This window comes from Eumetopias jubatus, unplaced genomic scaffold (genome assembly GCF_037043125.1).
Source record: "Eumetopias jubatus isolate StellerSeaLion01/CBP00866 unplaced genomic scaffold, mEumJub1_p1.0 scaffold_3, whole genome shotgun sequence".
In the NCBI taxonomy this organism is placed as follows: domain Eukaryota; kingdom Metazoa; phylum Chordata; class Mammalia; order Carnivora; family Otariidae; genus Eumetopias; species Eumetopias jubatus.
The window spans coordinates 132635287-132662504 of NW_028274809.1; the positions used below are offsets into that span (position 1 = coordinate 132635287).

Below are 27218 nucleotides of genomic sequence, written 5' to 3' on the forward strand. Positions count from 1 at the left end.
CAGCTGGGACCCTTTGAGGGGAAAAGAGCACCTGTATCCAGGCCATGTCCATAAGTAAGGACAAGTAAGATACAATGACATGAAGGTACTTAGAATAAAATAGCAGCCAGTACCAAAGAGAATAGGATTCCCTGTGGACATAGGACTAACCAGTGTTTATAATGAAAAGATGATCTATCTTCACAGTGTTCCCTAACTTTAAATGAAGTTGGCTGGGAGCAGGGTCAGTGAGGGGAGGGGGTTGGATTTTTAAATAATCTAGATTTCTCTAGGCAGACCTTTCCTTTGACTTCACTGTGATGTTACAAAGAAAAATAATCTACAGTAACGTCTGCTTATGTTTACCAAGACTCTCTTGTCCTCCCCAAGAACAGTGTGTGTAATGAAGCTTGTAACAATCTCTGGGCTTAAAACAAGCTTTGGTGCCAATCTGATGTTTATTAACTAGCTTATACATCAAGTAGAGGAAGAAAATAGAAATGACCTTTCTAATCTGAAATTACAAATGTGAAAGTAGGGAATACTTATCCAAAAATACATAATAAGCCTCACACAATATTGTGAGGGATCATTTTAAATGTTATCTTCAGACTCTTAAATTTGGAACACAGTACTCAAACAGTAGTTCTCTCAACCCTGACCTAACTCCTTCAGAAAATAAAAAGCACCACTGACATTTTACTTTGTATATATTTAAGGTTTCTCAAAAACATATGTACATAAATGTAAATATAAGCATACCAGCAAGGAAGTGGGTTTAGAAGACATAAATATGTGGCAGGGATTGCGAAGAACATGATTCTGTCCTAGAAAGGGAACTACACTTGATCAGGTATCAGCTACGACTTCATCAAAATATACCTCGACTGCAAACTCTGGACGGTAAATTTTCCATGTTTTTTGTTTATGGGGATTATCCAATTCATTTCTCGGAAGATAAAGCCTAGAAAAGAAGAAACATCGTTTCAAGCACAGAAGGTCAACCACGGTTGGTCTCAGCCCCTTCTCCTGCATCTCCGTTAGCTTCCCAGGAGCCAAGTCCCCCCCGGCCCCCAATCCCACCTTGACTAGCGAACAAAATCTTAATCATCAGTAACAACATGTCACTGATTCTTCTCACATTGCCTTTTATGGAATTAGTGACATTTGTCTTGAATAAAGCAAATTGCCATATGAAATCAGACTGGATGTGTATTAAAACCAAGTACTAAAATACCGAGTGTCTCTTAGAACATTGGCATATTTGGCTAATTAACCACCTTATAACAAAACTGCTGTACCTAGTAGTAGGGAAACCTAGTAACCTATAAAAGTGGGGAGAAAAGTGATCTAATGTGTTGCCTCTCCAACATGATCATGGTGTTGTAAAGGAAAAATGGTGCCCCTTAGCAAGAACTACCCCGGAGCAGTAGCACCAAATGAAGTTCTACCCAGCTGTCTCCTGAGGGACTTTCTTCATGTTATGAGTCAAAGTTTGTTTACACCCAGGGAAAAACTGGGAAAAATTTTCCATCAGACCCAAAGTTCACTCCATTAAATATGTGTATTAGAAGTATGTAGAACAGATGTTCCATTTACTGTTGCCTTACTGGACTTGAGGTATGATGAGATGTTCAGATTTGAAGAAAAGGCTAGGATTATATGTAATGAGAACTGTCAGTTCATGCCATGTACAATCATAACTACTTCAAAACTTTTAAAAATATTTTTCCCTTTTTGTATTGGATGATGGATGGTATGATGATATCAATACATCTCAGATTCTCAGCACTGCACAAATACTCCTTAAAGTACTAGAGAACTAGAATTCTAGAGAACTTCTAGACTCAGGAATGAATTTCCAGATAGGGAAGAAGTTTCCTTGGAATAGTAATCTTCAGTTAATTACTTTTTTAAAAAAAGTTTTTGCAATTTGGTCACTAGAAAATCAATGTAAAAAAAATAAATGGGAGACAATGATTTTTTTTAAAGCTGTCTTCATTGATGCTTACTGTGTCTTATAACTTCTGCCCTAGATCTAAGTATGTCAGTCACCTTTAAGCTAGCTGAAGCCTTCCTTGAGGATGCCTTCCTTTTTGGCATAGAATTTGGTGGGTGGTTGGTCATCAGTAGATTAACACATATGGAGGACTTGCCATAGGGTAACTGAGCAGACTCACACTAAACTTGCATGGGAGGGATTTATTACCACACTCAAGATCTGATTAGAATATGTTTCAACTTATGTGACATAGTCCTATGGCATGAACTTTGAGGATAATGCCCCAGTGGTTCTCAAGAATAGCCCTATATTTTACATAACCAGATTAAGAGGTGGAAGGCAATGAAGAATGGGAGACTTGAGGATTTCTTGGTTTCTATAAATTGAGGTTAGGAGTCCCTTTCTGCCTTACACAGACCTTGGAGATTAAACTGTTTCTACTGGATTATATCAGAGCCATACCTGTTATTTTGTATAAAAGATGTATGGAACCAAAAGAAAAATGGGCAGTTGTCATAGTATTTAGGAAGATCCTAAAATTAAAAAAAAAGTTATTTTTCATAATAAAAATACTAAAAACTAATTCCAAAGGGATTAAATTTCTATATTTGTCAAACAATTGGAGCCATGAAACACCCAGCACTTAACAGTCTATATAACCTTTCACAACACAAAGGAGGAGCCTTTAAGAAATGGCTGTTTCTTGCTCTTGCTGTTTCTATCAAAATTTCAGGAAATATCATTTTTTCTATATTTATAAACTCAGACAGTAGTCCTCTAATCTAGTTTCTATAGTGCTGGCCAGAGACCGATGCCAGTTTATGTCCAAAGACATTGTCCATTTCTACAAGGAGCAGTTACATGGATAATCAACTGTCAGTAATGATAAGAATACCTACACATGAAAGTGTTTTCATCTCGTGGCCCTTGAAAAATCACAAAACTACCAACACTGCCTGGGCCAGTACTTCCTGTACCAGTGCTTCTGCTCAGAGACCACTGACTGAGAGAGAGTTCAGACCGGCTTCAGAATCAAAGGGTAGCCGTCTGGTAAGGGGACGATCCAGGTCACTTGCTTCCACCAAGATACCATTTCACTATCAAACAGATTCTCCCACAACAGGGAGCAAGGAGGGGGTGAAGGAGGGCACAGGATACACACTCTAAATCGATCAACATTGTTAATTGTTGGCAGTTCTGCTTGATGATTTTAATAGGAAAACAAAACTACTGAGTCTTAGAAATTTGTTACATACAGAATAACACTTGTACACTTTGTGACTGCTCAGAAATTACTCATGATATTCAGAGTAATGACCAAAGTAAATATCCTCATTTTTCATAAGGTAAATATTGGATTAAAAATGCTACTTAAAATGAATTATATATCAATTCAAAGGAAAGTCAAATCTCCCTCATTTTAAAGTACTTTATAAATTATGGGGAGCAATATGTTTTAAAGATACAAAACAAAAATGTGATCACTACTCTGCAGTAAACATACCTTGGTATTTTTTTCTTATTTGAAAATATATGCAAATTGTACATCGTAAGTTTTTGATGTAGTGTTCAACGATTCATTAGTTGCATATAACACCCAGTGCTCATCACAGCCCGTGCCCTCTTAATGCCCATCACCTGGCTAGCCCATCCTCCAGCCCCACTCCCCTCTGAAAACCTTAGTTTGTTTCCCGGAGTCCAGAGTCTCTCATGGTTCCTCTCCCTCTCTGATTTGCAAGTTGTATAGAATTTAGAAAAAATAACTGAGCAAAAATCTCTTTGCCTATGTTCCCTTTAAAAATTTTGTTACAGACCTGACTTGTTTTTCTCCCCCTCCCTGGCTAGGGGTTGACATCTCCTATTCTATTCCTTGCCAGGAATTGTAGTCAAGGAAAGCCTAAGTCAGAATCATTCAAAAGGCCAGACGAGAACACTGGCACAGGTTGTTTCTTGATTACTCACCGAAGAAGAGAGAAACTGCACTTTCACATCATCATACAGAGGTGGGCAGTTGGATAGATGAATTATGACGCTGTCTGTTTCAACGTCATGAAGGATCTGTGAATGATCACATGGAATTCAGATCTATAATCCCAGCCAGTGGGTGAATAAGAGTGAAGTTCAGTTTGCTTATTGAGGTTTCCTGGATTTATCAAGTACACTTGGTCTCATAGTATAGTCATTACACATATAAATAAATGTGAATTCTGTAAAGTTGCAATACTGTTTACATTTTTAAAAGCCAACATGTTTGGAGATTATGGTACTGCACTGTTGAAATATTCAGTTTTTATTAGAATTTAAACGTTGAATGCGTGTCATTTGATTTTCATATGCTAGGACACACTAAGAAGCTCAGTTTTAAAGCTGGCATTCACATTCAAAAAACAATACATAATTGGTCATGTTTTATCAAAAAGGTGTTTGCTGATGGGATCATAGGCCTTGTCCATAGCCGACTACTGGATGGAGTGATCAAATATCGGCCAAGTTTCTGGGATGAAGGACTTTGAAGCTATACTGAGTATTTCTTTGTTACTGATTTACCCTTGTATAATAGTGGCACCCACAATGAGAAAAGTCTGTACTAGTCCTTGTGCAAAATACAAAAAGAATGTGCAGACTCAGGTTATGCTTCAGGGAGCTGTACACATAAGAAACGATAGTAGAATGGCACAGATTACATGTCAGGCTGGATAATGAAGACTGTGTGTGGTTGTGTGCTTTGGGGAGGTTAATGAGCAGCACAGAATAAGAAAGCTTCACAGAGGGGCGCCTGGGTGGCTCAGTCATTAAGCGTCTGCCTTGGCTCAGGTCATGATCCCAGGGTCCTGGGATGGAGCCCCATGCCCTGTGTCAGGCTCCCTGCTCAGCAGGAAGCCTGCTTCTCCCTCTCCCACTCCCCCTGCTTGTGTTCCCTCTCTCGCTGTGTCACATAAATAAAATCATAAAAAAAAATGCTTCACAGAGGAGTGAAATGGAGTTGGGATTGGAAGGATCTGTATACATGAGGAGCACTGAAAAGAGAATCCTGTGCAGACAGGGTGGTGTGGGGAGGGAGAGGAAAGACCACCGAACACATGAAACGGGAGTGTTGTGTTCCAAGGGCCAGAGGGTACCCAATCTACTTGGAATGGATTCTGCGGGTCAAGTTACTGATGGAAATAAGCTCAGGTCTCAGGTAGGATAGGGAAATATCTTAAAGGTTCAAGAGCCAAGAAATAGAAAAGTTGTTGAAGCGTGTGTGTGTGTGTGTGTGTGTGTGTGTGTGTTGGAGGGGGCATGTCCTATGTGATAACGTGGCCTATAGTTATCACCTATAACACTTATTTAGTGATTATAGCTCACAAGGCAACTTCACATGTATTATCTAATCGAATCCTCACAATACTTGAGATGTGATCTTTATTCTACAGATATACTGAGCCAAAGATATTAACTGGCTTTGACTACAGGCACGCAGTGCGTTCTTCTCCTCTACTTACAGCTTTTCACAGGAGGAGCAGAGGAATACCTGCATATTGCAGATCTCTCTACACTGTATTATATGAGGAGAAGGAAAAGGTAGGGAGACCACTGTAGAGATCTGGGCATGAGCAAATGAGGTGCTGGACTAGGCGGTGGCAATGGGAACAGAAAGGAATGGAGAGAATGGAGATTCCACAGGTATAATCAACAGGAATTGGTGACTGGATGAGGGGACACGGCAAAGAGAGAATCAAAGATACTACATTTTAAGGCCTGAGTGAGAGAATTCTGGTGTCATTTGCAGGAGCAGAGGAAAATCTCATCTGACCAATTTGGATTGACAAATGTGGTTACATTGTTGGGGCAGAGGCAAATGTGGTTATGTTGTAGCTCCTGCACCTACCACACGAGGTGGATGCTCATAAACATGTGCAGAGTGGATGAAAGAAAAAAAATAGTTTAAAGCAGGGGAACGGATGAGCAGAACCAAGAGTAGAGTATGTGCAGAGATAAGAACAGAAAGTCGAGGATCAGGTCTGGGTGAGTGCCTTCCGTGGGGCAAAAGGGAAGGAGTGGGGTTGGAAAAGTAATAGGAGAAGAAAGACAAAACCCTGAGAGAGGACTTTGAGGGTTTATATTTCTTAGATCCAGGAAGGTTTCTTATTGCTTTAGAATAGGTAGGTAGTCTAAGACACTTCTTCAGCATTTAAGAAAACACACTATCAAGTCCCATTGCTTTGGGCAAAGAGATATGTATGTCCCTCATCTGACCACTCTTGTGTTACTTCTCACAGTGCAGTCCCATAGGACATCTGAGGTAGAATCACTTGGGACATTGCTAACTCTAGAGATTCCTGGACCCCATTCCAGATTTCTTGAATCATACTTTTGGGGTACAGTCTAGGTATCTGCATCTTTACAGGCTCCTAGGTGATTCCCATGCACACTAAAATTTCAGAATCAGTGCCATATTATAAAATGACCAAGAAGAAGACAATATGCTTAAAAAATGACCAGATACGTGAATTTAAAATTCTGATAGATTCCTGGGAACATGCTTGGCATGTATGGAAAAGTGAAAGGCAAAGCAACACTCTGAACTGAAAATATATTCTGGAAAATGCCCTGAAAAAACTATCTTGAATAATGAGTTTGAGCTCTGACTTGCATCCAAACCCAGGGACACCAAGTTGGATGGTAACCAGAAAACAACAGAGTCTTTCTTTGTGGTTACTGATGGTTTGAGGAGGTCAACATGCTGGTTTGACATTGAGATTTGAAACAAACACCAGAATTTTCAGTTTACATGCTCTTACCTGACAGTTTTTGGAAGCAGAACAGAAAAAGATGATCTTGTGCTGCATTATTATTTGTACTTTTAGATCATTTCCATTGCCTCTTCCAATACCTGAAGGAAATAAAAGTAGGCTCGTTAGAGCAAAGAGCAAAATGTCTCACCAATTAACATTATGGATTAAAGAGAAAATTATGACAGCTAACAGTGTGTCAATATTGAATCATTTGGGTCTTGCCTGGATTCCGTCTTCAAAAAACAAAGTGTTGAGCCCAACTTTGTCTCCTAAAGCACAATTTATAAGGCTGGAGGGGGGAGGAAAAGACATACAGTTCAGCTCCTAGGACTTAGAATTTCATCTCTTCACCTTTCTAGAAAAAAAACTAGGGTAGGTAACTTGCAACCTTTCCTGCTAATGTGTTGCTTGCTTCAGACATCTGATAATGTTTCTTAAATAGTCTAAATCCCTCTTGCCCTCATCTAACTCCAGTTCCTCGGGCAGTCTCTAAGAAAATATTGGACAGCTGTATCCAAACATTCCTGTGGCATTCAGGACACATCTATAGACAAATGGTTTCTTGCTCTGTATTCCATTCAAATGACCCCCTTCTTTTAGTAGTTCTTAAAGGGCCAGTTTCTCAAACCTTCAATTAATTCTTACTGCTTTTCTTTTAACCACGAATGTCACAAATATGCACAGAAGGTACAGAATTAAAAAAATATTCTAACAAAGTCATATATTAATCGTTCTGGATATTCATACTATATTTGCATTGTTTTCACTAACACATTATAAATTTATATGAAGCACCATCATTTCTTAGGCTTACTTCCCCCATCCCATTCCAGTTGCAGAACTCCTTTCCACTGATGTCCACCAGAAATCAGTGAAATGTAGAACTAAATTCAAATACTTATCATATGACAGGAAAGGGCATTGATTTATAAGCTGAATTCGCACACATTTAAAACTTTTAAAATAAAGCATATTTACACAATATAAAAGGTAAAAAAGACATGAGGTGAAGAGTCTGTCTCACCCACCCCCACATGTTTCTCCAGCTCCAAATGGATAACTAATATTTTTGTGCACGTATAATCAAATATGAATACTCTCCCAGAGATTTTTATATATGTATGCACACACAAATATGAATACATATTATCTCCCACTTCTGTTTTACAGAAACTGTTGAATACCCTAACACTGTCCTGTACCTTGCATTTTTTAAGTACATGTCAAAAATTTTATTTAACTCATGAATAAAAAAACAGTAAAATATTACAGCTGATTCAAAGTAAACTACAAGCCACTGAGAAAAACAGTATGGAGTTTCCTCACAAAATTAGAAATAGAATTACCATATGGTCCAGTAATTTTGCTACTAGGTATTTACCCAAGGAATATTAAAACACTAATTTGAAGAGATATATACACCCTTATGTTTATTGCAGCATTATTTACAATAGCCAATATATGGAGGCATTCCAAATGTGTATCAGTAGATGAATAGGTAAGGAAGATGTAGTGCAGATGTGTACACACACATACACACACACACACACACACACACACACACACACTGGAATATTATTCACCCATAAAAAATGTGATTTTGCCATTTGTGACAGTGTGGATGGACCTACAGTGTATTACGCTAAGTGAAATAAGCCAGACAAAAAAGGACAAATACCATGTGGTTTTGCTTATATGTGGAATCTAAACAATAAAACAAAAAAATGAACAAACAAAAAGTAGAACCAGACCTGTAAATATAGAGGACAAACTGATGGTTGCCAGATGGAAGGCAGGTGGGGAGATGCACAAAATAGGTGAAGGAGAGCGGGAGATACAGGCTGCCAGTCGTGGAAGGAATAAGTCATGGGGTTAAAAGGCCCAGCATAGGAAATACGGTGAGTGATACTGTAACAGTGATGTATGGTGATGGGCGGTAGCTACACCTGTGAGCATAACATAACGTATAGACTTGTCGAATCACTAGGTTATATATCTAAAATGAATGTAATATTTTGTGTCAAGTATACTTCAATAAAGAAATAGTTTATAAAAATCAGGGGGAGACATGTAGAAGTCCAAGAATTGTTACTATAAAAGAATTGCAACCAAAAAAAAAAAAAAAAAACGAAGAAGAAAGCCACTGTTGCTGGAGCTGATTTATGAATGGACAGAGAGGTGGGGGATAAAATCAGAGAAATGGATGATGAGGGATGGACAGGGTGTGCTGAGACATGCCAGAGACATTTTAGTTCAAGTCAACTCAACAGAGATTTACCGAGCTCCAACTATGGGTCATGATCTAGGGGATTCAAAGATGAATGAGTAACGGTCTCTGTTCTCATGCAACCCGCAATATAGAGTATATCACCTGACAGACTAAGTAAATAATAGTGTTATAAATACTACACCTAATATAAGCAAATGGGTGATTACAGGTTGCCTTCTCCCAGAAGTGGACCCTGAGCCAACCCTTTGGGTGCTAGTGATTTATAAACGAAGTTCTCCTAGGAAGATTCAGCTTGATCCATGGGGAATTCTTGAGTGCAAATTATACTGCAGAATTTGTCACACTTTGAAGCAATGGAGTTGAGTTCTTGTACAGCTGCTAGTCGTTGCCTATGGGCTGCCCAACAGGGTGGGGCCACTCTCAGGGATTTGGGGTTCCATATAAGTGAGTTGGCTCCAGTGGTAATTCTCCAAAGATTATAGCAAAGGGGGTGGAGGCTGAGGGGTGGGATCACAGAGCTGGTGGAAGGGATCCAAGGGGATCTTGACGGGGCACCAAGAGTCTCCAACCCCAAGGGCTGACAGAACTTCTTAGCCTAGAGGGTACAGCTTGATGGACTAGCTAAAAAGGCGATAAGAGGATAATAAGTAAAATTTTTAAAAAAAAGAATGAAAGAAAAAGGCTGGTGTCATTAGCTTTGGCCTGATTATTTACATGGGTGCAAAAAGAATGGTAACTTACCAGGCAACCCTTCTTAAATTGGCTCTGCAAGCCTGGACCCACATGGTACTGAACAACTGCTAAGATCACAACTCTGTCTGGAAGTCCTCATGAGGAATCTCAAACGGGACTCTTATAACCTACTTTATGTTAGCCCGAGACTAGCAAACCAAACCCATGAAACTCCCAGTCCTCCCCTGCAGTACTCGTCCATTTGGGTTAGCTCCTCTGTTCTCCACATCTGCACCTTACAGTCTGAACTAAACAATGTTTCTACAGAGTTTATATAAAATTTAAAATATTAACAGAGAAGTCACAGTCTTAGGATATAATATCAGACTGAGAAACATACGAAATTCTAGAACTTACTAAAAACATTTTTAAGCTTAGAATTTTGAGAAACAGTTCCCATTCTCACTCTTCATGTTAGAAAAATATATTAAAACTCCATTGGACTAAGTGCCTATTTGCCTGTCTGGAATAGTTTAATACTCACAGGGGTTTGTATAGATACTGTTGGTCCCATTGTTAACAAAGAGGAAATTGAGCAGAGTATACACTGAGATACAGGATTGGCTCTCACGCCGCTGAGTTGGTTTTATGGTTGGGTTTCTATTTCTCAGTGGGAGAAACTGCTCCAGTGGCTGTGTTTTTTCTGGTCTAGAATAAAGTGGTCTACTCTTTTTGCAGGACCCCACTGAATGTGGAAAGGGAACAGGGCAAAACATGGCTGACCACTACCTTCTGACACCTGTTGGACAAGCCTGGCTCTGCCCTGGAGAAGTGTGACAGCAGCTAGAATTCTGAGTGAGGTCAACCATTAGGACCCACGACAACCCTGTCCCTGCTAATTCACACACAGCTGATGAGACAGTCATAATGGACTCTCTAGAGGACTTTGCAGTCTGCAACGCCTTTTCACAAACAGTTGCTCATTTATATACACAGGCAGCCTTCTGCCAGAATGGGCTGTATTTCAAGGGTCTGACTGCACAATGCTTGTTTGGAAACCTAGACTAAAATTTCCCACAGAAACAATGCCCCTGGGTTGACATTTGTTTTCACAAGCCAGAAACCTATGCAATCTGTTTGTGGTAATCCATTAAAATTCCTCACCACCACCTATTGTGTGTGTGGTGGGGAGGAAGGGATATAAAAATAATTTGAAAAAGGCATTTCATACTTTAACTAATTTTTTTGACTATGCAGTTTATATATATATATGTATGTGTGTGTATATATATATATACACACACACATATATTTATTTATTTAAAGGATTCTTCTATTTCTGAATAATTGGATGACATGTTAAAAAAAATATATCTAGATCTTACTTTGTGTGACTCCCCAGAAGGCTAAAAACACTAGGCTGTCTGGATGGATACCAATGTCCTGGCACCATACCGCCCCTGAGAGACCCGGCACCTCTGCATGGTCCATAGTCTGACTTTGGGGAGTCAGAGCATCGCTCCCTGCTGTGCCTCAGGCAGTGAGAGGGAGGCCCCAGCCTGTGCCCATTGAGGTAGCCCTGCTCTGCCGCCTCCCCTGTGCGCTCTGCAGGAAGCAAGGTGGGTGATGGAGAATTAGAGACTTGAGGGTGGTTCCTTCTCTCCCCTTCCGTTTCCTTCCTCAAGTCCCAGAGATGGATGATCTAATTTTCCTGCCTCCCTGGGTGACGGTGGATCCCAGTCTCTCTCCTGACATTCTCGAAGCAGATGAACAGTCAGCTCTTTTAAACTTTCTAAGGATTTTTACTCCTGGTAATAACTAGTAAGAGCTAGGAGGCTGAAAGATGCCCCCCCGCCCCCCGCCCCGGCCGAGAGTCCAGATTTCTCCCAACCCCCTTTCTGTGTTCACGTCGATTCTGGTAGGGAAGACTGGGTGCTGTCCCCTAGGAAGCTGCCTTTGACCCCCAAGTGGGCAGGGCCCAGTCTGTCTGGGCCCCACCACTGTGGTCAGCTCTTTATGTATGCGCTCTCCTTCCTCGCCCTCTTAAGGGCAGAGAAACACGAGCTGGCCCAAAGCAGGCACTGGGTAGTTATTCGTAAAAAAGAATTTGTGGCAGCAAAATTCATTTGCTGTTTGGGTATCTAAGACATCTTTGTGTATTTAAGACGTCTTAAGACATCTTGAGTTGCTGGGGTGAGGGAACTAAGGGTGGAGGAGGGAGCACAGAGGGAGAGACCAGGGCGATGAGAGGGAAAAAGGGTTTCTGAAAGGGGCATGTGAGAAAATGATACAGGGCTGCCACGATGAGCCCTGCATTAGAGGTGGACACGAGGAAAAGATGGTCTCCAGGGCTCATGAGCCCCTTCCTCTCTTTTCCATCAGAGGTGCTATTCTGAAAAGCCCACCTTGGGCTGAGGCCAAGGCAGCAAGGGAAGGGGATGGAGCCCCGCAGACTGGTGAAGAGAGGACATCTAAGGGCTGCTGGGCTCTTCCAGGGGGGAGGGGTTCACACAGGAGGATGCATAAAAGGACAGCCATGAGTTGGGATTGTCGGTAGAGACAGGAGCAAGCCTGAAGAGTCAGAACATTGCCCTCCTGCCCAATTCTCCAATTACACATAAAGCACTTACCATGAATTGAATAAATAACGATTTTTTTTATCTTGAGTGTTTTTCTTGGAGGGAGAGTCATGTTGTAGATATTTTTCACATCTGCAAAATATCCAACATATCTATTCTGCAAAACAACAGAAGCCTCAATTTAAGCGGAGATGAAAAGTCTACAGTCAGCATTCCTGATTTTTTTTTTCACATGGAATTTAGGGAGAATCATTAATTAAACATTTATTGAGTGCCATTATACAACTAGGCATGTTTATGTTTGTTGCCTCATGACTGAATATCTCCCTTAGAAGAAAAATACTGAACTCGGGGGCACCTGGGTGGCTCAGTTGTTGGGCATCTGCTTTTGGCTCGCGTCATGGTCCCACGGTCCCAGCCCTGCACTGGATTCCCCGCCTGGCAGGAAGCCTGCTTCTCCCTCTGCCCCTCCCCCCTGCTTGTGTTTCCTCTCTTGCTGTGTCTCTCTGTCAAATGAATAAATAAAATCTTAAAAAAAAAAAGTGGAAGAGTTCTGGTACTGAATCAACTGGACTTTTTCCCCCCACCCAATGGGAAGTGTTAATAAAATTAACTGCCATACTTTCCATTGGAAAGGGCCAGTCAAAAGAAAGGCTCGTGCAAGTTCTTAACTTGGGGATGGATGAAATGTAATCCACAGAGCAGGCCGCAAAACAGTCAAAATATGACAGTATCTGTGATGAACGCCCCCCCCCCGCCCCGCCCCATGGGGGGAACTCTGTCCTGGGGCCTTGCCAACCCAGCACTCACACCTGAGGCCAAGTCCTTGTCTTGTTAGTCGAGTGAATCGGAAGAGAGTCCATTGTAGCCTATGCTGTACCAGTATGTACCAGTTCTGGGCTGGAGTTAGAGAAACTGCAGGGTGCACAAGGGGGTGCAGATATACAGGGAGAATCCTTGAAGGAGTTCCTTCTAACAGCCCCTCGGCTCCTGCCACAAGATTCTCTACGTTCCACCGAAGACTTGTAACCCACCAGGGCCCTCAAGCTGCTTCTGCCCCCACTCTTCCTTCTACAGCCTCAGACAACAAGGCTTTGGAGCAGAAGTTAGCACAACGAACATGTGTCTAGTAAGCATTCCCTACTCACAAAGGCGATACTGTGTGAGACACTTTGGGAGGCAAATGGTGCTAAGATGGGTAGGACATGGACCTTGACTGCAAAAGGGGTAGAGAAGTCACCCCTTCAAACAGCTAGAGAATTGTGAGAACTTAGTCTCCCCGAAAAACACAAAGGGCTGTAAGAACTGAAAAAGCGAGAGACTCTCTGTGTTCAAAGGGAATGTGGCTCCTGGAAAGGGGCCTCCACGAGCAGTGGCATGTGGATATAAAGTATGGACAGGGTGGGAAACCCTGAACAGTCCAAATGTGTCGGTGTGTGGGACATGGGGGGCACATAGTGCAAGAAATGGTTGGAAAAGTCACATTGTAGAAGACCTTGAGGGCCACCGGCAGTCAGAAACCAGTACGGTCTTGAGCATGGAAAGGGCATGATTTCCCTGAGTACAGCTAGGCTTCAGTAAGTTCGTTTATGACTTTTAGCCTATGGCCTTTGACTTTTTTTTTTCTTCCTTTTTCACTTGGGGGTGGCAGAAAAGTATCAGTGGATAAGGCTGCGTTCTTTTGTCCCAAACTAACTAAACGTCTAGCGTCAGCAGTTACAATGTGCTGCTAACGAAGGCCAAGGGTATCTAACTGGCTCCCAGCACTTAACTCCAAACTTTCAGTCACAGCCACATCCATGTCTACTTAAGGGTTCCTAACCGGCTCTCACTTCAGCTTGAGGAGCAATACAGAAAAGGCAATGTAGAGAAGCTGTGCACAGGGTGGGAAATAATGGGCTTCAGAGTCTGACAGAGCTGGATTTGAGTTCTTGGTTCAACAAGTTAGTTTCCCTGAACCTCAGTTTCCCAATTTGTAAAATAGGAACCATAATGGTGCCCACTCCGAGTTTTTGAGAATATTAAATGAGATAATGAATATAATACCCCAAGCATGGCTTTACAACAAAGTCTAGAATGTTGTGAACTCTATAGGATAACTACTCCAGTTTCTGCAATAAACAAATCACAAGGAATGAAAGAGAGAGGTGGGAAACCTATCAACTAAAAGAGACTGAAGAAATCTAGCAACCAAATGAAACGTGTGGCCCTTGCTTGGATCCTGATTGAAACAAACTAAATTTTAGAAACATTTAAGGTAATGATGGAAATTGGATATTATTAAGATACCATTAAGGTATAATATTTTTATTTTTATTTACTTTTATTTTTTAAAGATTTATTTATTTGTTTTAGAGGGAGGGAGGGGCAGAAGGAGAGGGAGAGAGAGAATCTCAAGCAGACTCCCCATTGAATGTAGAGCCCATTGTGGGGCTCAACCTCATGACCCTGAGATTATGATCCTGAGCTGAAATCAAGAGTCAGACACTTAACCAACTGAGCCACCCAGGTGCCCCTTAAGATATAATATTTTTAGATATGATCAATGGTTTTAAGGTGTCCCCCTCCCCGCTGAGAGTCTATGTGAGATGTCACGCTAAAATACTTGTGAGATAAAATCATCTGATGACTGGGATTTCCTCCACAGTAGACGGTTCTGTGGAGAAGGGAGGTATGTGTGTGAGGAGAGTGGGGAGGGAATGAATGAAACATGATAAATCGATGGTTGAAGTGGTGTGAGGACTCTAAGGGGGCTCATTATAGGATTGTCTCAACTTTTTATGTTTGAAATTACTCATAAAACATTTTTAAAAAGGATAAAATAGGGTAACTGCATGTATTTCACATGGCTTTTCTGAGTATTAAATGAGATAATATATGTCAAAGTACAATAGTGTCTGGAACAGAATAGGTTTTTGAAAGATTTTAATTTCCCCTTTTTCTTTCAAAGTACAGCAGCCCCCTCCTCTGTCTCTTTCTCTGACTCCCTTTCTCTCTCTCTCTCTCTCTCTCTCTCACACACACACACACACACACACACACGCGCGCGCGCGCGCGCGCGCGCGATGTCCTACAAGAGGTGAACTGTCCTAGTAGGGTTTGTGAAAGACTCCAGTTCCTCTCAGAGGGGAATCAAAGGATGGTGACTTTCCATAATCTTCGAGTCTGGAATCTTAGAAATTAGACCTTCCTACTTTGGGAAGGGAATCAACTCTTGAACTCTGTAAGCAGTGGCCAATGTAAAACGGACAGCAGTTTCCCCGGGGGCACTCAGAGGCGTGGCTCTTGGGTCCTGGGAGGGATCCAGGCCAGTCACAGGCACCAGAGTGGAGCTGCCCCTTCACCAGAGGCAACGAGTCCAAAACGGAACCGAATAATAGGTACCAAACTCCCCCAAAGAACCCCCTTTTAAGAAAGACAACTTACCTGAGAAGGAGTTTCAACTCCCTGAAATTTAGTGCTGGTGCTTTTATCTGTTCGCCGTTCTCCAAAATAATAAAGGCTCTCCTACAGAAAAGGGGGCAATGCAGTCATGGTTCATCTGCACTTTCTTTTTCCTGTGTAAGGCATTCTTAAAGGTTCTAAGGGTACATTATTTCCTTAAGTCCGCAGCCTTTGGGCAGAGGCTGCTCAAACTGAAATTAACAGCAAAAAAAGTCATTTCAAGGCTTTTTACACACACACACACCTGAAACCAAAGTTTCACAAAACAATAATGACCTTTTGATATTTTCTATTCTAATCTAGTACATTTTATTTTAAAAAACGCTAGTCATAACCTAATAAGTTGACTTTACACCTCCACGGATAGATTGGACCCAGTTTGAAAAACACTGTATGGGAACATCCATTTTCCTAACCTGTGTGTTACAATTAGGAACAAAGCAGATGTTGGCACCAGAGGGTGGGGCACTGTAGACAACCCGAAGCTTCTCTTCTCAGACTGCAGGCCAAGTAGGGAGCAGAGCTGCTGGGCACGTCCGTTCAGTGGGAGCTTCTCAGCTCGATCATGGCAGAAAGAAGACTGAGAACCCCACTTTAAGAACGGAAATAGCCTACCCTGTCTCTGCAGAAATTTTCAGAGAGCACAGCCTCCAACAGACCCCACAGATATTGACTACAAAAGGTTCATAACATCCAATAACTTTGTTATGCATTGGAAAATGTACCTTTTAACTACCTAGTGCTTCTAAGGATGTTGGAGGTCCTTTGGAGAACTTACCAAACCAGTCTTGATATTATTCTTGCGAGGAAGGAGACCGTCCCCTATCTGGGGGCGTAAGAATGGGGCTGGGATGAAAAGGTGTAAGAAGCATTATGACTGTGGAGTTGTTCTCCACTTGGACAGCTTGACCTTACCCCACTTTAATCCTGTCCCTATTAGGCTCTATCTTCATTTAAAATGTTGCTATTACTGTAGACATCATGGATTTTTTTTGCATTAATTTTGATTTAAAAAAATACTGCATTAGATTATTTCTCTTAATTACTGAAAATTTTGGCATTCCCTTAAATTTTGTGCCTAAGATGAGTGTCTCATGGACCTCAACCTAGTCCCGGCCTAGAGTAAGAAGCACCTAGGTCAGTTACTAACCAGTGCAAATTAAACAAGGAAATATGGTAGATAAACTAACTAGAATTTAAATAAAATTTTGAAAAAAATAAAGTATCAAAACCAGGCTTTCTAATAAGTGCATCTCCAATTACAACTTCTCTAAGTACCATGACTCAGAGAATCATCTTAACATCCTACCAGTGAGGTTTCAGAACTATCAAATTCAATCAGCACAAGATCGTCTGTAGTAACATCTTTCATACCTCTGCAGTTATAAATATTTCACTGGCAATAAGGTAGGCACATATCATAGTTCCAGTTCTTCCTGGAAAAGAAAAGAAGTTAGTCCATGAGCCACTGTTCATGGCAGTACTTGGTATAAAGATGCTGTCAGAAGTATTCAAAGAGCTCATTTTGCATCGATTTTCTTTCACTCTGGAAGTGCTTGTTCAAAAGATTTTAATTCAGGAATAGCCAAAGCTGTTTCACTGCTCTGAGGTTGAACCTGGAATTCTGTCCTGTGTGCACGAAGACACAGGTGCACATGTATATTGTTCTTGAATCACTACTGCTGGGGATTGCCGGAACGGGCAGAGGCAGTGAGGTCTACTCTAGGACTCTAGAGCTAAAGAGCTACTTACCAATTAAGAATTATTTACACACCCTGTTTTACTAACTAACATAAGTAAAAGTACCTATAAAAGATAAAACATGATCAGAACCCAAAACATGACACAGCATTTATAACACCCATTTTTCCTTCTATTTTTGAGTCTTTAAGTGTGTTACAAAACATACATGAAGGGCGCCTGGGTGGCTCAGTTGGTTAAGCATCTGCCTTCAGCTCAGGTCATGATCCTGGAGTCCCGGGATCGAGTCCCACATCGGGCTCCCTGCTCAGCGGGGAGTCTGCTTCTCCCTCTGACCCTCTTCCCTCTCGTGCTCTCTATCTCTCATTCTCTCTCTCTCTCAAATAAATAAATAAAATCTTAAAAAAAAAAAACACTCCTCTGCTGAGGTCATCTTAAAAAAAAAAATATACATGAAAGAGAACAGTATAACAAAGCCCATATATGTTTCCCAGAGTATATTATATTGCTGTACTTGTTTCTCTCCTCTTCCCTCCCTCCCTGTTTTTCTTCCTCTCTTCTTCTACAGCATTTCATTCCTTAAACTTTTTTTTTGAGTAGGTTCCACACCCAGCACAGAGCCCAATGCAGGACTTGAACCCATGACCCTGAGATCAAGATCTGAGCTGAGACCAAGGGTTGGACACTTAACCAACTGAGCCACCCAGGTGCCCCCTATAGCATTTTAAAGCAAACTCTTGATTTCATGTCATTTCATCCTCAAAATTTATGTCTTATTCTAATTTATATTTTTGCCCTGCTATACAAAATTTGACTTAAAAATATGGTGCATCTTTTATTTCTACAGTTATCTGTAGCTTTTGTCTTAGCCAGTGTATGCTGAACTTACTTGGTGTAATTTCAAGCTTACCCTTTTAACTTCAGATACATTCGATTTTCTATTCTATCCCCTTTTATTCCCAACGAACAGCTAAACTTATTTTGCAACCCATAGTTTGAAAAACATTCTAAGCCAAGTACTTCCAAAAAAGACTTTTTACCACCTCAATCTGTGATATATAAAGGCTTCTTGCTAATGGAAATCGTGACTATTAACAACCCAGCTCTCAGTGGTATAGACTGTTAACATTTCAATTCTGTCTGGAGGACATCTCTGGGTCTCTGTAACTGGTACTTTCCCATCTGAAAAACATTTTTGCAGATTCTATGTCCTTGTGGCTGTAACCAGTCACAGACACAGTAGATGTCCTATCATCCAGTCAAGTCAGGTACAGCAGGGAATCATAAAAATGATACATACTTACCTTCAATATTTTATCTTAACTTAAAACGTAAATGTATACTTATTCACTAAATTTCTGATATTAGACAAAGGTTTTAACTTTTTAAGTATGAGTCTCCCAGTTGGAGTTCTTTCTTAGAAAGGCCAGGTCCATGGTATAAACCACTGCATCATCTATAATTTCTAGTTTCAGATTTTTTTTTTTTAGAGCAATCTAGGTGAAGAAACCTCTTAGATTTTACTACTGGGATTTTTCTCCCCATGTTTTATATTAGTCTTCCTTGCATTTAATTCAGCTGCAATTTTGGTTGTAGCCACTCAACTTCTTTGAATCTTCTTAAAACATTCAACTAAGGGCTCATAAAATTTTAACATTCTTTTCACTCTGACATTTTACAGATCTATATAATATTTGATTATTTGACATAAGTATGATAACAAGTAGAACTGGCAGACACTGGTGGAAGCAGAAACACATAGGCACACTAAATTGAAGCTTACTAGCTGCAAGTTTCCAACATGCCAATGGACACCACAGGTGTGTTTATAGAGGGAATAGAGAACATCAGAATATTCACCCAGTTGGTTAGATGGAAGTCTGTAAGAGAGCTCTTGTTATCCTGAAGTCAGAAAAGGCATCTTGCATCTCTAAATAAAATATAGTTCTGGCTTTCATAATTATAACTCACACTTGGATAATACTTTGCAGATCTCAGAATCTTTACAACAACTTCGTGGGGTAAATACCCTGCATAAAGAGGGAGAAACTGAGGTTCTACGGATTTAAGCAACTTTCACATCATCAAAGACATCTTAATGCCAGTTTACATGATCTTTTATATCAATCCTTAAACTTTATTATTTCTCAGGTGTGTCTATCATCCTCCCCACAATGCACAATTTATAGTCCAATTCTTGAATCTGTAAGCAGAGACTTAGGTAATTTTCCTGACATGAGAGTGGTAGCGTGTATACATGTGTGAGTGTGCATGTATGTTTGTCCCTTAGAGTTGCTTAAAGCACCTAAAATGTAACTAAAAGAGGGGAATTCCAGTCCAAGGTGGTGACACAGGAAGATCCCAAAGGGGAGATCTCCTCCTCCATGGAAACAATCCAATTCATACCTGCTTTGGCTCCAGACAACCTGCCAGAGAACCCCTGCATGGAGCACCCCAGGGTACTGACTTGCACCCTCTTCAGCTTCAACTGTCCTCTCAGGGCACCCTCTGGAGATCCCCAGGACTGCCCTGGTCTGCACACTCACTTCAGCTATAGCTGCCTGTTAGAGCATCCCCTGTGAAAAGCACCCTAGGACCCCCTGGCCTGCATGCCACCTTAAGTCCACCCACCCAACCAGGGTGCCCCTTGCATGAAGTGCCCTGGAACCTCCAGCCTCTTCCTCAGCTCCAGCCACCCCATCAGGGTACCTTCTGTGGGGACAGTGCCAGGATCCCTCTAATTGCACCTACTTCAGCTTCAGCCATTCTGCAAAGCACCCTCTGCGTGGAGAGCCCAGGGACTCCCTGGACGGTACTCATTTCAGTTTCAGCCACTCTGACAGGATGTCCTCTGTGCAGAGAGCCCAGGGGCCACCCTGGCCAGGGCCTACTACAACTCTGGCCATCCTACCAGGAAAACCCAGCATGGAGTGTTCTGGGACCCACAGCCCAGGCCATCCACAGCTCCAGTCAGCCACAGTCACGAGGTACACACTGTCTACACAGGGGATGACCATACACAAGACCATTCCTTCAAAGTTTAGAAGAAGTAGCTGATCTGCCTAAGTCATGAAAACAAACACAGGAAGTCAAGTACAATAAGGAGACAGAGGAATATGGTCTACACAAAAGAGTAAGAAAAAACCTCAGAAAAGAACCAAATGAAACAGAGATAAACAATATATCTGATAAAGAGTTTAAAGTCATGATCATAAAGATGCTTATTGGACTGGAGAGAGGAATGGAAGAACTCAGTGAGAACATCAACAAAGAGATAGAAAACATGAAAAAGTACCAACTAGAGTTGAAGAACACAGTAATTGAAATGAAAACACACTAGAGGAATCAACAGTAGATTAGCAGATGCAGGAGAACAAATCATCAACCAAAAAGACATGGTAATGGAAAACACACAAGCTGAACAGCAAATAAAAGAACTAAAAAAAAAAAAAAAAAAAGAGTAAGTTAAGGGATCCCTTCAACAACATCAAGAAAACAAATATTCCCATTATAGGGGTCCCAGGAGGAGAACAGAAAGGGGCAGAAAACTTATTTGAAGAAATAATAGCTGAAAACTTCCCTAACCTGAGGAAGGAAACAGACAACTAGGTTCGGGAAGCACAGAGAGTTCTAAACAAGATGAGCCCAAGGTGGTCCAAATCAAAATACATAATAATTAAAATGTCAAAGGTTAAAGATAGAGAATTTAAAAGTGGCAAGAAAGAAGCAAAAAGTTACATACAAGGGAAATCCCCTCAGGCAATATATTGGCTGATTTTTCAGCAGGTCAGAAAGGAATGGCATGATACATTCAAAGAGCTGAGTGAAAAAAAACCTACAACCAAGAATATTCTACCCAGCAAGGCTATCCTCAGAGTTGAAGGAGAAATAGAAGTTTCTCAGGCAAAGGTAAAGGAGTTCATCACTACTAAACCAGCCTTACAAGATATATTAAAGGGACTTCTTTAAGTGGAAAAGAAAAAAGCAATAATTAGAAGAAAACTGTAAGAAGATGTAAATGTGACAACATATACATAAAACATGGAAGGGGAGTAAAAATGTTCTTTTAGAATGTGTTTGAACTTAGGTGACCATCAGCTTAATACAGACTGTTACATACTTGGGATGTTATATACAAACCTCATGGCAACTGTGACCCCAAAACCTATAATAGATACACAAAAAATAAAGACAAAGAAAGCTAAGCATAATACTAAAAAGTCATAATCACAAGGAAAGAGAACAAGAGAAGAAGAAAGGAATAGAGAAGTACTACAAAGATCAACCAGAAAATAATTTTTAAAATGGCAATAAGTTCACACCTATCAATAATTATTTAAATTTTTAAAAAAGATTTTATTTATTTGAGAGAAAGAGTGAGAGAGAGAGAGCACATGAGCAGTGGGAAAGGGAGAAGCAGCCTCCCTGCTGAGCAGGGAGCCTGATGTGGGGCTTGATCCCAGGACCCTGAGATCATGTCCTGAGCCGAAGGCAGACGCTTCACCGACTGAGCCACCCAGGCACCCCTCAATAATTATTTTAAATATAAATGACTTAAATACTCCAATCAAAGACATAGGGTGACAGAATGAAAAAACAAGATCCATATCTATGCTTCCTACGAGAGACTCAGTTCGGACCTACATAGACATAAATTGGAAATCAAAGGATGGTAAGAGGTATTTCATGCAAATGGAAATTGAAAAAAACAACAACGCTGGAGTGGTAATTCTTAAATCAGACAAAAGAGACATTAATACAAACACTGTAACAAGACACACAAGAAAGGGCATTACTTAAGGATAAATGGATCAATCCAACAAGAGGATATAACAATTGTAAATATCTATGCACCCAATATTGGAGCACCTGAATAGATAAACCAAATATTAACAGACATAAAGGGATAAACTAACAGTAATACAATACTAGTAGGAGACTTTTACACCCCAATTACATCAAAGGAGAGATTATCCAGGCAGAAAATGCATTAGAAAACTATCTTTGAATGACATATTAGACCAAATGGACATAACAGATATATATATATATAGACCATCCCATCCAAAATCAACAGAATACATATTCTTTTCAAATACATATGGAAAATTCTCCAGGATAGATCCCATGTTAGACCACAAAATAAACCTCAATAAATTTAAGAAGACTGAAATCACATCATGCACCCTTGGACCACATTGTTACAAAACTAGAAATCAATCACAAGAAAAAGTGGAAAAAACCAAACATATAGAGGCTAAATAACACGTTAGTAAATAACCAATGGGTCAATGAAGAAATCAAAAGGGAAATAAAAAAATTCATGGAGACAGCAAAAGCTGTCTGAGGGAAGTTTATAGTAATACAAACACCTCCAGAAATAAGAAAAATCTAAAATAACCTAACCTTATGCCTTAAAAGAGTTAGAAAAAGAACAAGCTTAAAGCTAGTAGAAGAAAGGAGGTAATAAAGATTAGAGCAAAAATAAATAGACACTAAAAATAAATAGAAAAGATCAATGAAACAGAGCTGGTTCTTTGAAAGGATAAACAAAATTGAGAAAACTTTAGCTAGACATATCAAGAAAAAAGAGAAAGGACCCAAATAAATAAAATCAGAAGCAAAAGAGAGGTAACAACTAACACCACAGAGATACAAAGGATTATAAGAGAGTACTACAAAAAAATTATATGCCAACAAATTAATCAGTCTAGAAGAAATGGAAAAAATCCTAGAAACGTACAATCTTCCAAATTGAATGAGGAAGAAACAGAAAATCTGAACAGACCAATTATAAATAACAAAATTGAATTGGAAATCAAAAACTACCACCAAACTAAAGTCCAGAACCAGATGGATGCACAGGTGAATTCCACTAGCCATTTAAAGAAGAGTTAATACCTATTATCCTCGATCTATTAAAAAAATAGTAGAGGAAGGGAACCTTCCAAATATATACTTTAAGGCAAGCATTACCCTGATACCAAAACCAGACAAACAATACAAAAAAAAAAAGAAAAGAAAGAAAGAAAAGAAAACTACAGGCCAATATCTCTGATGAACTTGGATGCAAAGATCCTCAACAAAATATTAGCAAACCATATTCAACAATATATCAAAAAGATAATTCACCACAATCAAGTTGGATTTATTCTGGGGATGCAAGGATGGTTCAATATTTGCAAATCAACCAACATGATACACTACATCAACAAAGAATGAAAATCATATGATCATCTCAGTAGATGTAGAAAAAGCATTTGACAAAATTTAACATTCATTCATGATAAAAACTCTCAACAAAGTGGGTTTAGAGGAAACATACCTCAACATAATAAAGGCCATATCTGAACAACTCACAGCTGACATCATACTTAACAGTAAAAAACTGAGAGCTTTTCCTCTAATAGGAACAAGACAAGGATGTCCACCCTTGCCACTTTTGTTCAGCATAGTACTGGAAGTCCTAGCCATAGCAATCAGACAGAATGGAGATAAAAGTTATCCAAATTGGTAAGGATGAAGTAAAACTGTCATTATTTGTAGATGACATGATACTATGTACAGAAAATCCTGAAGATTTCAAACTATTAGAGCTGGGGCGCCTGGGTTGCTCAGTTGGTTAAGCAACCAACTCTTAGTTTTGGCTCAGGTAATGGTCCTGGGGTTGTGAGACTGAGCCCTGCATTGAGCTCCACGCTTAGCGCAGAGTTCGCTTCAGATTCTTTCCCTCCCTCTGCCCCTCTTCCCACCGATGCGAGTGCTCATGCTGTTTCTGTCTCTTTCTCTCTCTCTAAACAAATAAAATCTTTAAAAAAAACTATTAGAACTGATAAATTTAGTAAGGTCATGGGATACAAAATTAATACACAGAAATCGGTTGTGCTTGTATACAATAACAAAGTAGCAGAAAGAGAAATTTAGAAAACAATTTTATTTATAATTGCATCAAAAATAATAAAAAACCTAGGAATAAACTTAACCAAGGAGGTGAAAGATCTATACTCTGAAAACTATAAAATACTGATGAAAGAAATTGAAGACACCACAAATGGAAAGATATTCTATACTCATAGATTGGAAGAACTAATATTGTTAAAATGTCCATAGTATCCAAAGCAACCTACGGATTTAATGCAATCCCTATCCAAATACTAACAACATTTTTCACAGAACTAGAACAAAGAATTCTAAAATTTGTATGGAACCAAATGACCTTAAATAGTCAAAGCAATCTTGAGATAGGACAAAGCTGGAGTTATCACAATTTCAGATTTCAAGATATACTACAAAACTGTAGCAATCAGGACAGCATGGTACTGGCACAAAAGTAGACACATAGATCAACAGAACGGATTAGAGAGCCCAGAAATAAACCCATGCTTATTGGGTCAATTAATTAATGACAAAGGAGATAAAAATTATACAATGGGGAAAAGGCAGTCTCTTAATAAATGGTGCTGGGAAAACTGGACAGCTACAGGCAAAAGAATGAAACTGGACCACTTACACCATACACAAAAGTAAACTCAAAACGGATTAAAGACCTAAATGTGAGACCTGAAACCATAACACTCCTAGAAGAAAACCTAGACAGTAAGCCCTTTGACATTACCCTTAAGCAACATTTCTCTACATCTGTCTCCTAGGCAAGGGAAATAAAAGCAAAAATAAATTATTGGGACTAAACCAAAATAAAAAGGTTTTCCATAGTGAAGGAAAACATTAACAAATTGAAAACACAACCTACTGAACAGGAGAAGATACTTGCAAATGATATATCTGATAAGGAATTAATATCCAAAATACATTAAGAACTTATACAACTCAACACCAAAAAACCCCAAACAATCCAACGAAACAATGAGTAGAGGACCTGAATGGACATTTTTCCAAGACAACATACCAGATGGCCAACGACAAATGAAAAGATGCTCAGCATCACTAATCATCAAGGAGATGCAAATCAAAACTGCCATGAGATATCACCTTACACCTGTCAGAATGGCTAGAAGAAAAAAGACAAAATATATAACAAGTGTCGGCAAGAATATGGAGAAAAAGGAATCCTTGTGCACTCTTGGTGAGAATGTAAGTTGGTGCATCCACTGTGAAAAACAGTATGGATGTTCCTCAAAAAATTAAAAAATAGAATTATCATATGATCCAGTAATGCAAAATTTGAAAAGGTATCTGCTCCCCTGTGTTTATTGCAACATTATTTCCAAAAGCCAAGCAACTCAAGTGTCCATCCATAGATAATGGAAAAAGAGGTGGTATATACATAGAATGTAGTATTACTTGGCCATAAAAAAAGAAGATCTTGCCATTTGCAACAACACGGATGGATCTAGAGCATATTATTCTTGGTTAAATAAGTCAGACAGAAAGACAAATACCATATCATTTCACTTATATATGGAATCTAAAAAACAAATAAATAAATGAACATAAAGTAGAAGCTGACTCATAAATACAGAGAACTAAATAATGGCTCCCAGAAAGGAAGGGGTAAGGGGATGGGCAAAATGGGTGAAATGGGAATAGGAAGTACAGATTTCCACTTACGGAATGAACAAGTCATGGGATAAAGGTTGCAGCCCAGGGAATATAACCCACGGTACCATAATAGCATTGTATGGTGACAGACGGGAGCTACACTTGTAAACATAGCATAACACATACCTTTGCTGAAATCAGTATGTTGTACACTTGAAACTAATGTAATGTGTATCAACTATACTTCAACTAAAAAAAAAGGAAAGAATCTAAAGTAATCTCTTATTCAAGAAATTCAGGCCAAAATAGCCTTTTTATCAGTTTGATACAATGCTTCATTTGATACAATTTTCTCAAATAAAGATATACTTTGTAGCATCCTTGAAACAACTATGAAAGAGCTAGAGAAGCTTAGACATTCACCTCTATTATTTCAATAAAAACATGCTCATTGCATACTTACTAGAAAAAGACTAAGAAAAGAGAAGTCTGCTGCTAAAAACTGGTAGTATATGGGTCATCTGGCTGGCTCAGTCAGTGGAGCATACAACTCTTGATCTCAGGGTTGTGAGCTCAAGCCCCACGTTGTATATAGAGATGACTTAAAAATAAAATCTTTTAAAAATTGAAAGTATATGGCTGAGGGATAATAATAATGGCCATTATTATTGAGCTTTTATAACCTCTTGCCTGGTACTCTTCACTATTCATCTAATCCCCACAATGTAATTAGGCGTTTGGTACAGTCATCATTACATTTTACATATTAGAAAATAAAGGCAGGGAGATTTTAAGTAATTCATGCAATGACAATTATTTAATAGCATAGTTGGGATTTGAACACAGATATTTTATTTCAAAGCCTATGCTTTTCATTGTTATGTTTTGATAACCGGAACTTTTCAACTTTTTTTTTAAACGTTCAAACAGAAAAAAAATCTAATTGAAAAGACTAACCATTGGTAAAAGACATCTGTAAAAGAGAGCTAAATAATCTATCAAAGTTCTCAGTTAATTCTAGTCCTTTGGTCCAGTGGACTTACATCCTAGAAAGCTTAAAATTCCTGAATAAATAAACTTACCAAAGGGATTGCTCAACACCATTGAATATTCTCTATGGTGAAGAATATGAAAGGTGCTGTAACACAGCACTGATTTCATCTCCTTTGAAAATCAGGAGGTGGTACATTTCCCAAACTGGCAGCCATTAACTTTGGGGTTAATTCAGGCAAAATGTTAATGCGGATATACTTAAAAGGATTGGTTATATACACATAGATGAAGAAAAGCCATTATTACTCAGGTCAAACATGACTCTTCTAAGTTCTGGTAGA

At 39.6% G+C, this 27218-nt stretch overlaps 1 protein-coding gene across 1 annotated transcript in view; it reads right to left on the reverse strand.

Annotated features, from left to right (window-relative positions):
* Positions 1-828: 828 nt before the first annotated feature.
* Positions 829-27218, reverse strand: part of LOC114210531 (phosphatidylinositol 3,4,5-trisphosphate 3-phosphatase TPTE2-like) — a 151370-nt gene continuing 124980 nt past the window's right edge. The window contains exons 16-22 of the mRNA XM_028104810.2: positions 17059-17120; positions 15667-15747; positions 12292-12397; positions 6766-6857; positions 3944-4039; positions 2444-2514; positions 829-943 (exon numbers count right to left, since the gene is read on the reverse strand). Of these exons, the coding sequence (XP_027960611.2) occupies positions 829-943; positions 2444-2514; positions 3944-4039; positions 6766-6857; positions 12292-12397; positions 15667-15747; positions 17059-17120 (623 nt within the window). The remainder of the gene's footprint in view (positions 944-2443; positions 2515-3943; positions 4040-6765; positions 6858-12291; positions 12398-15666; positions 15748-17058; positions 17121-27218) is intronic.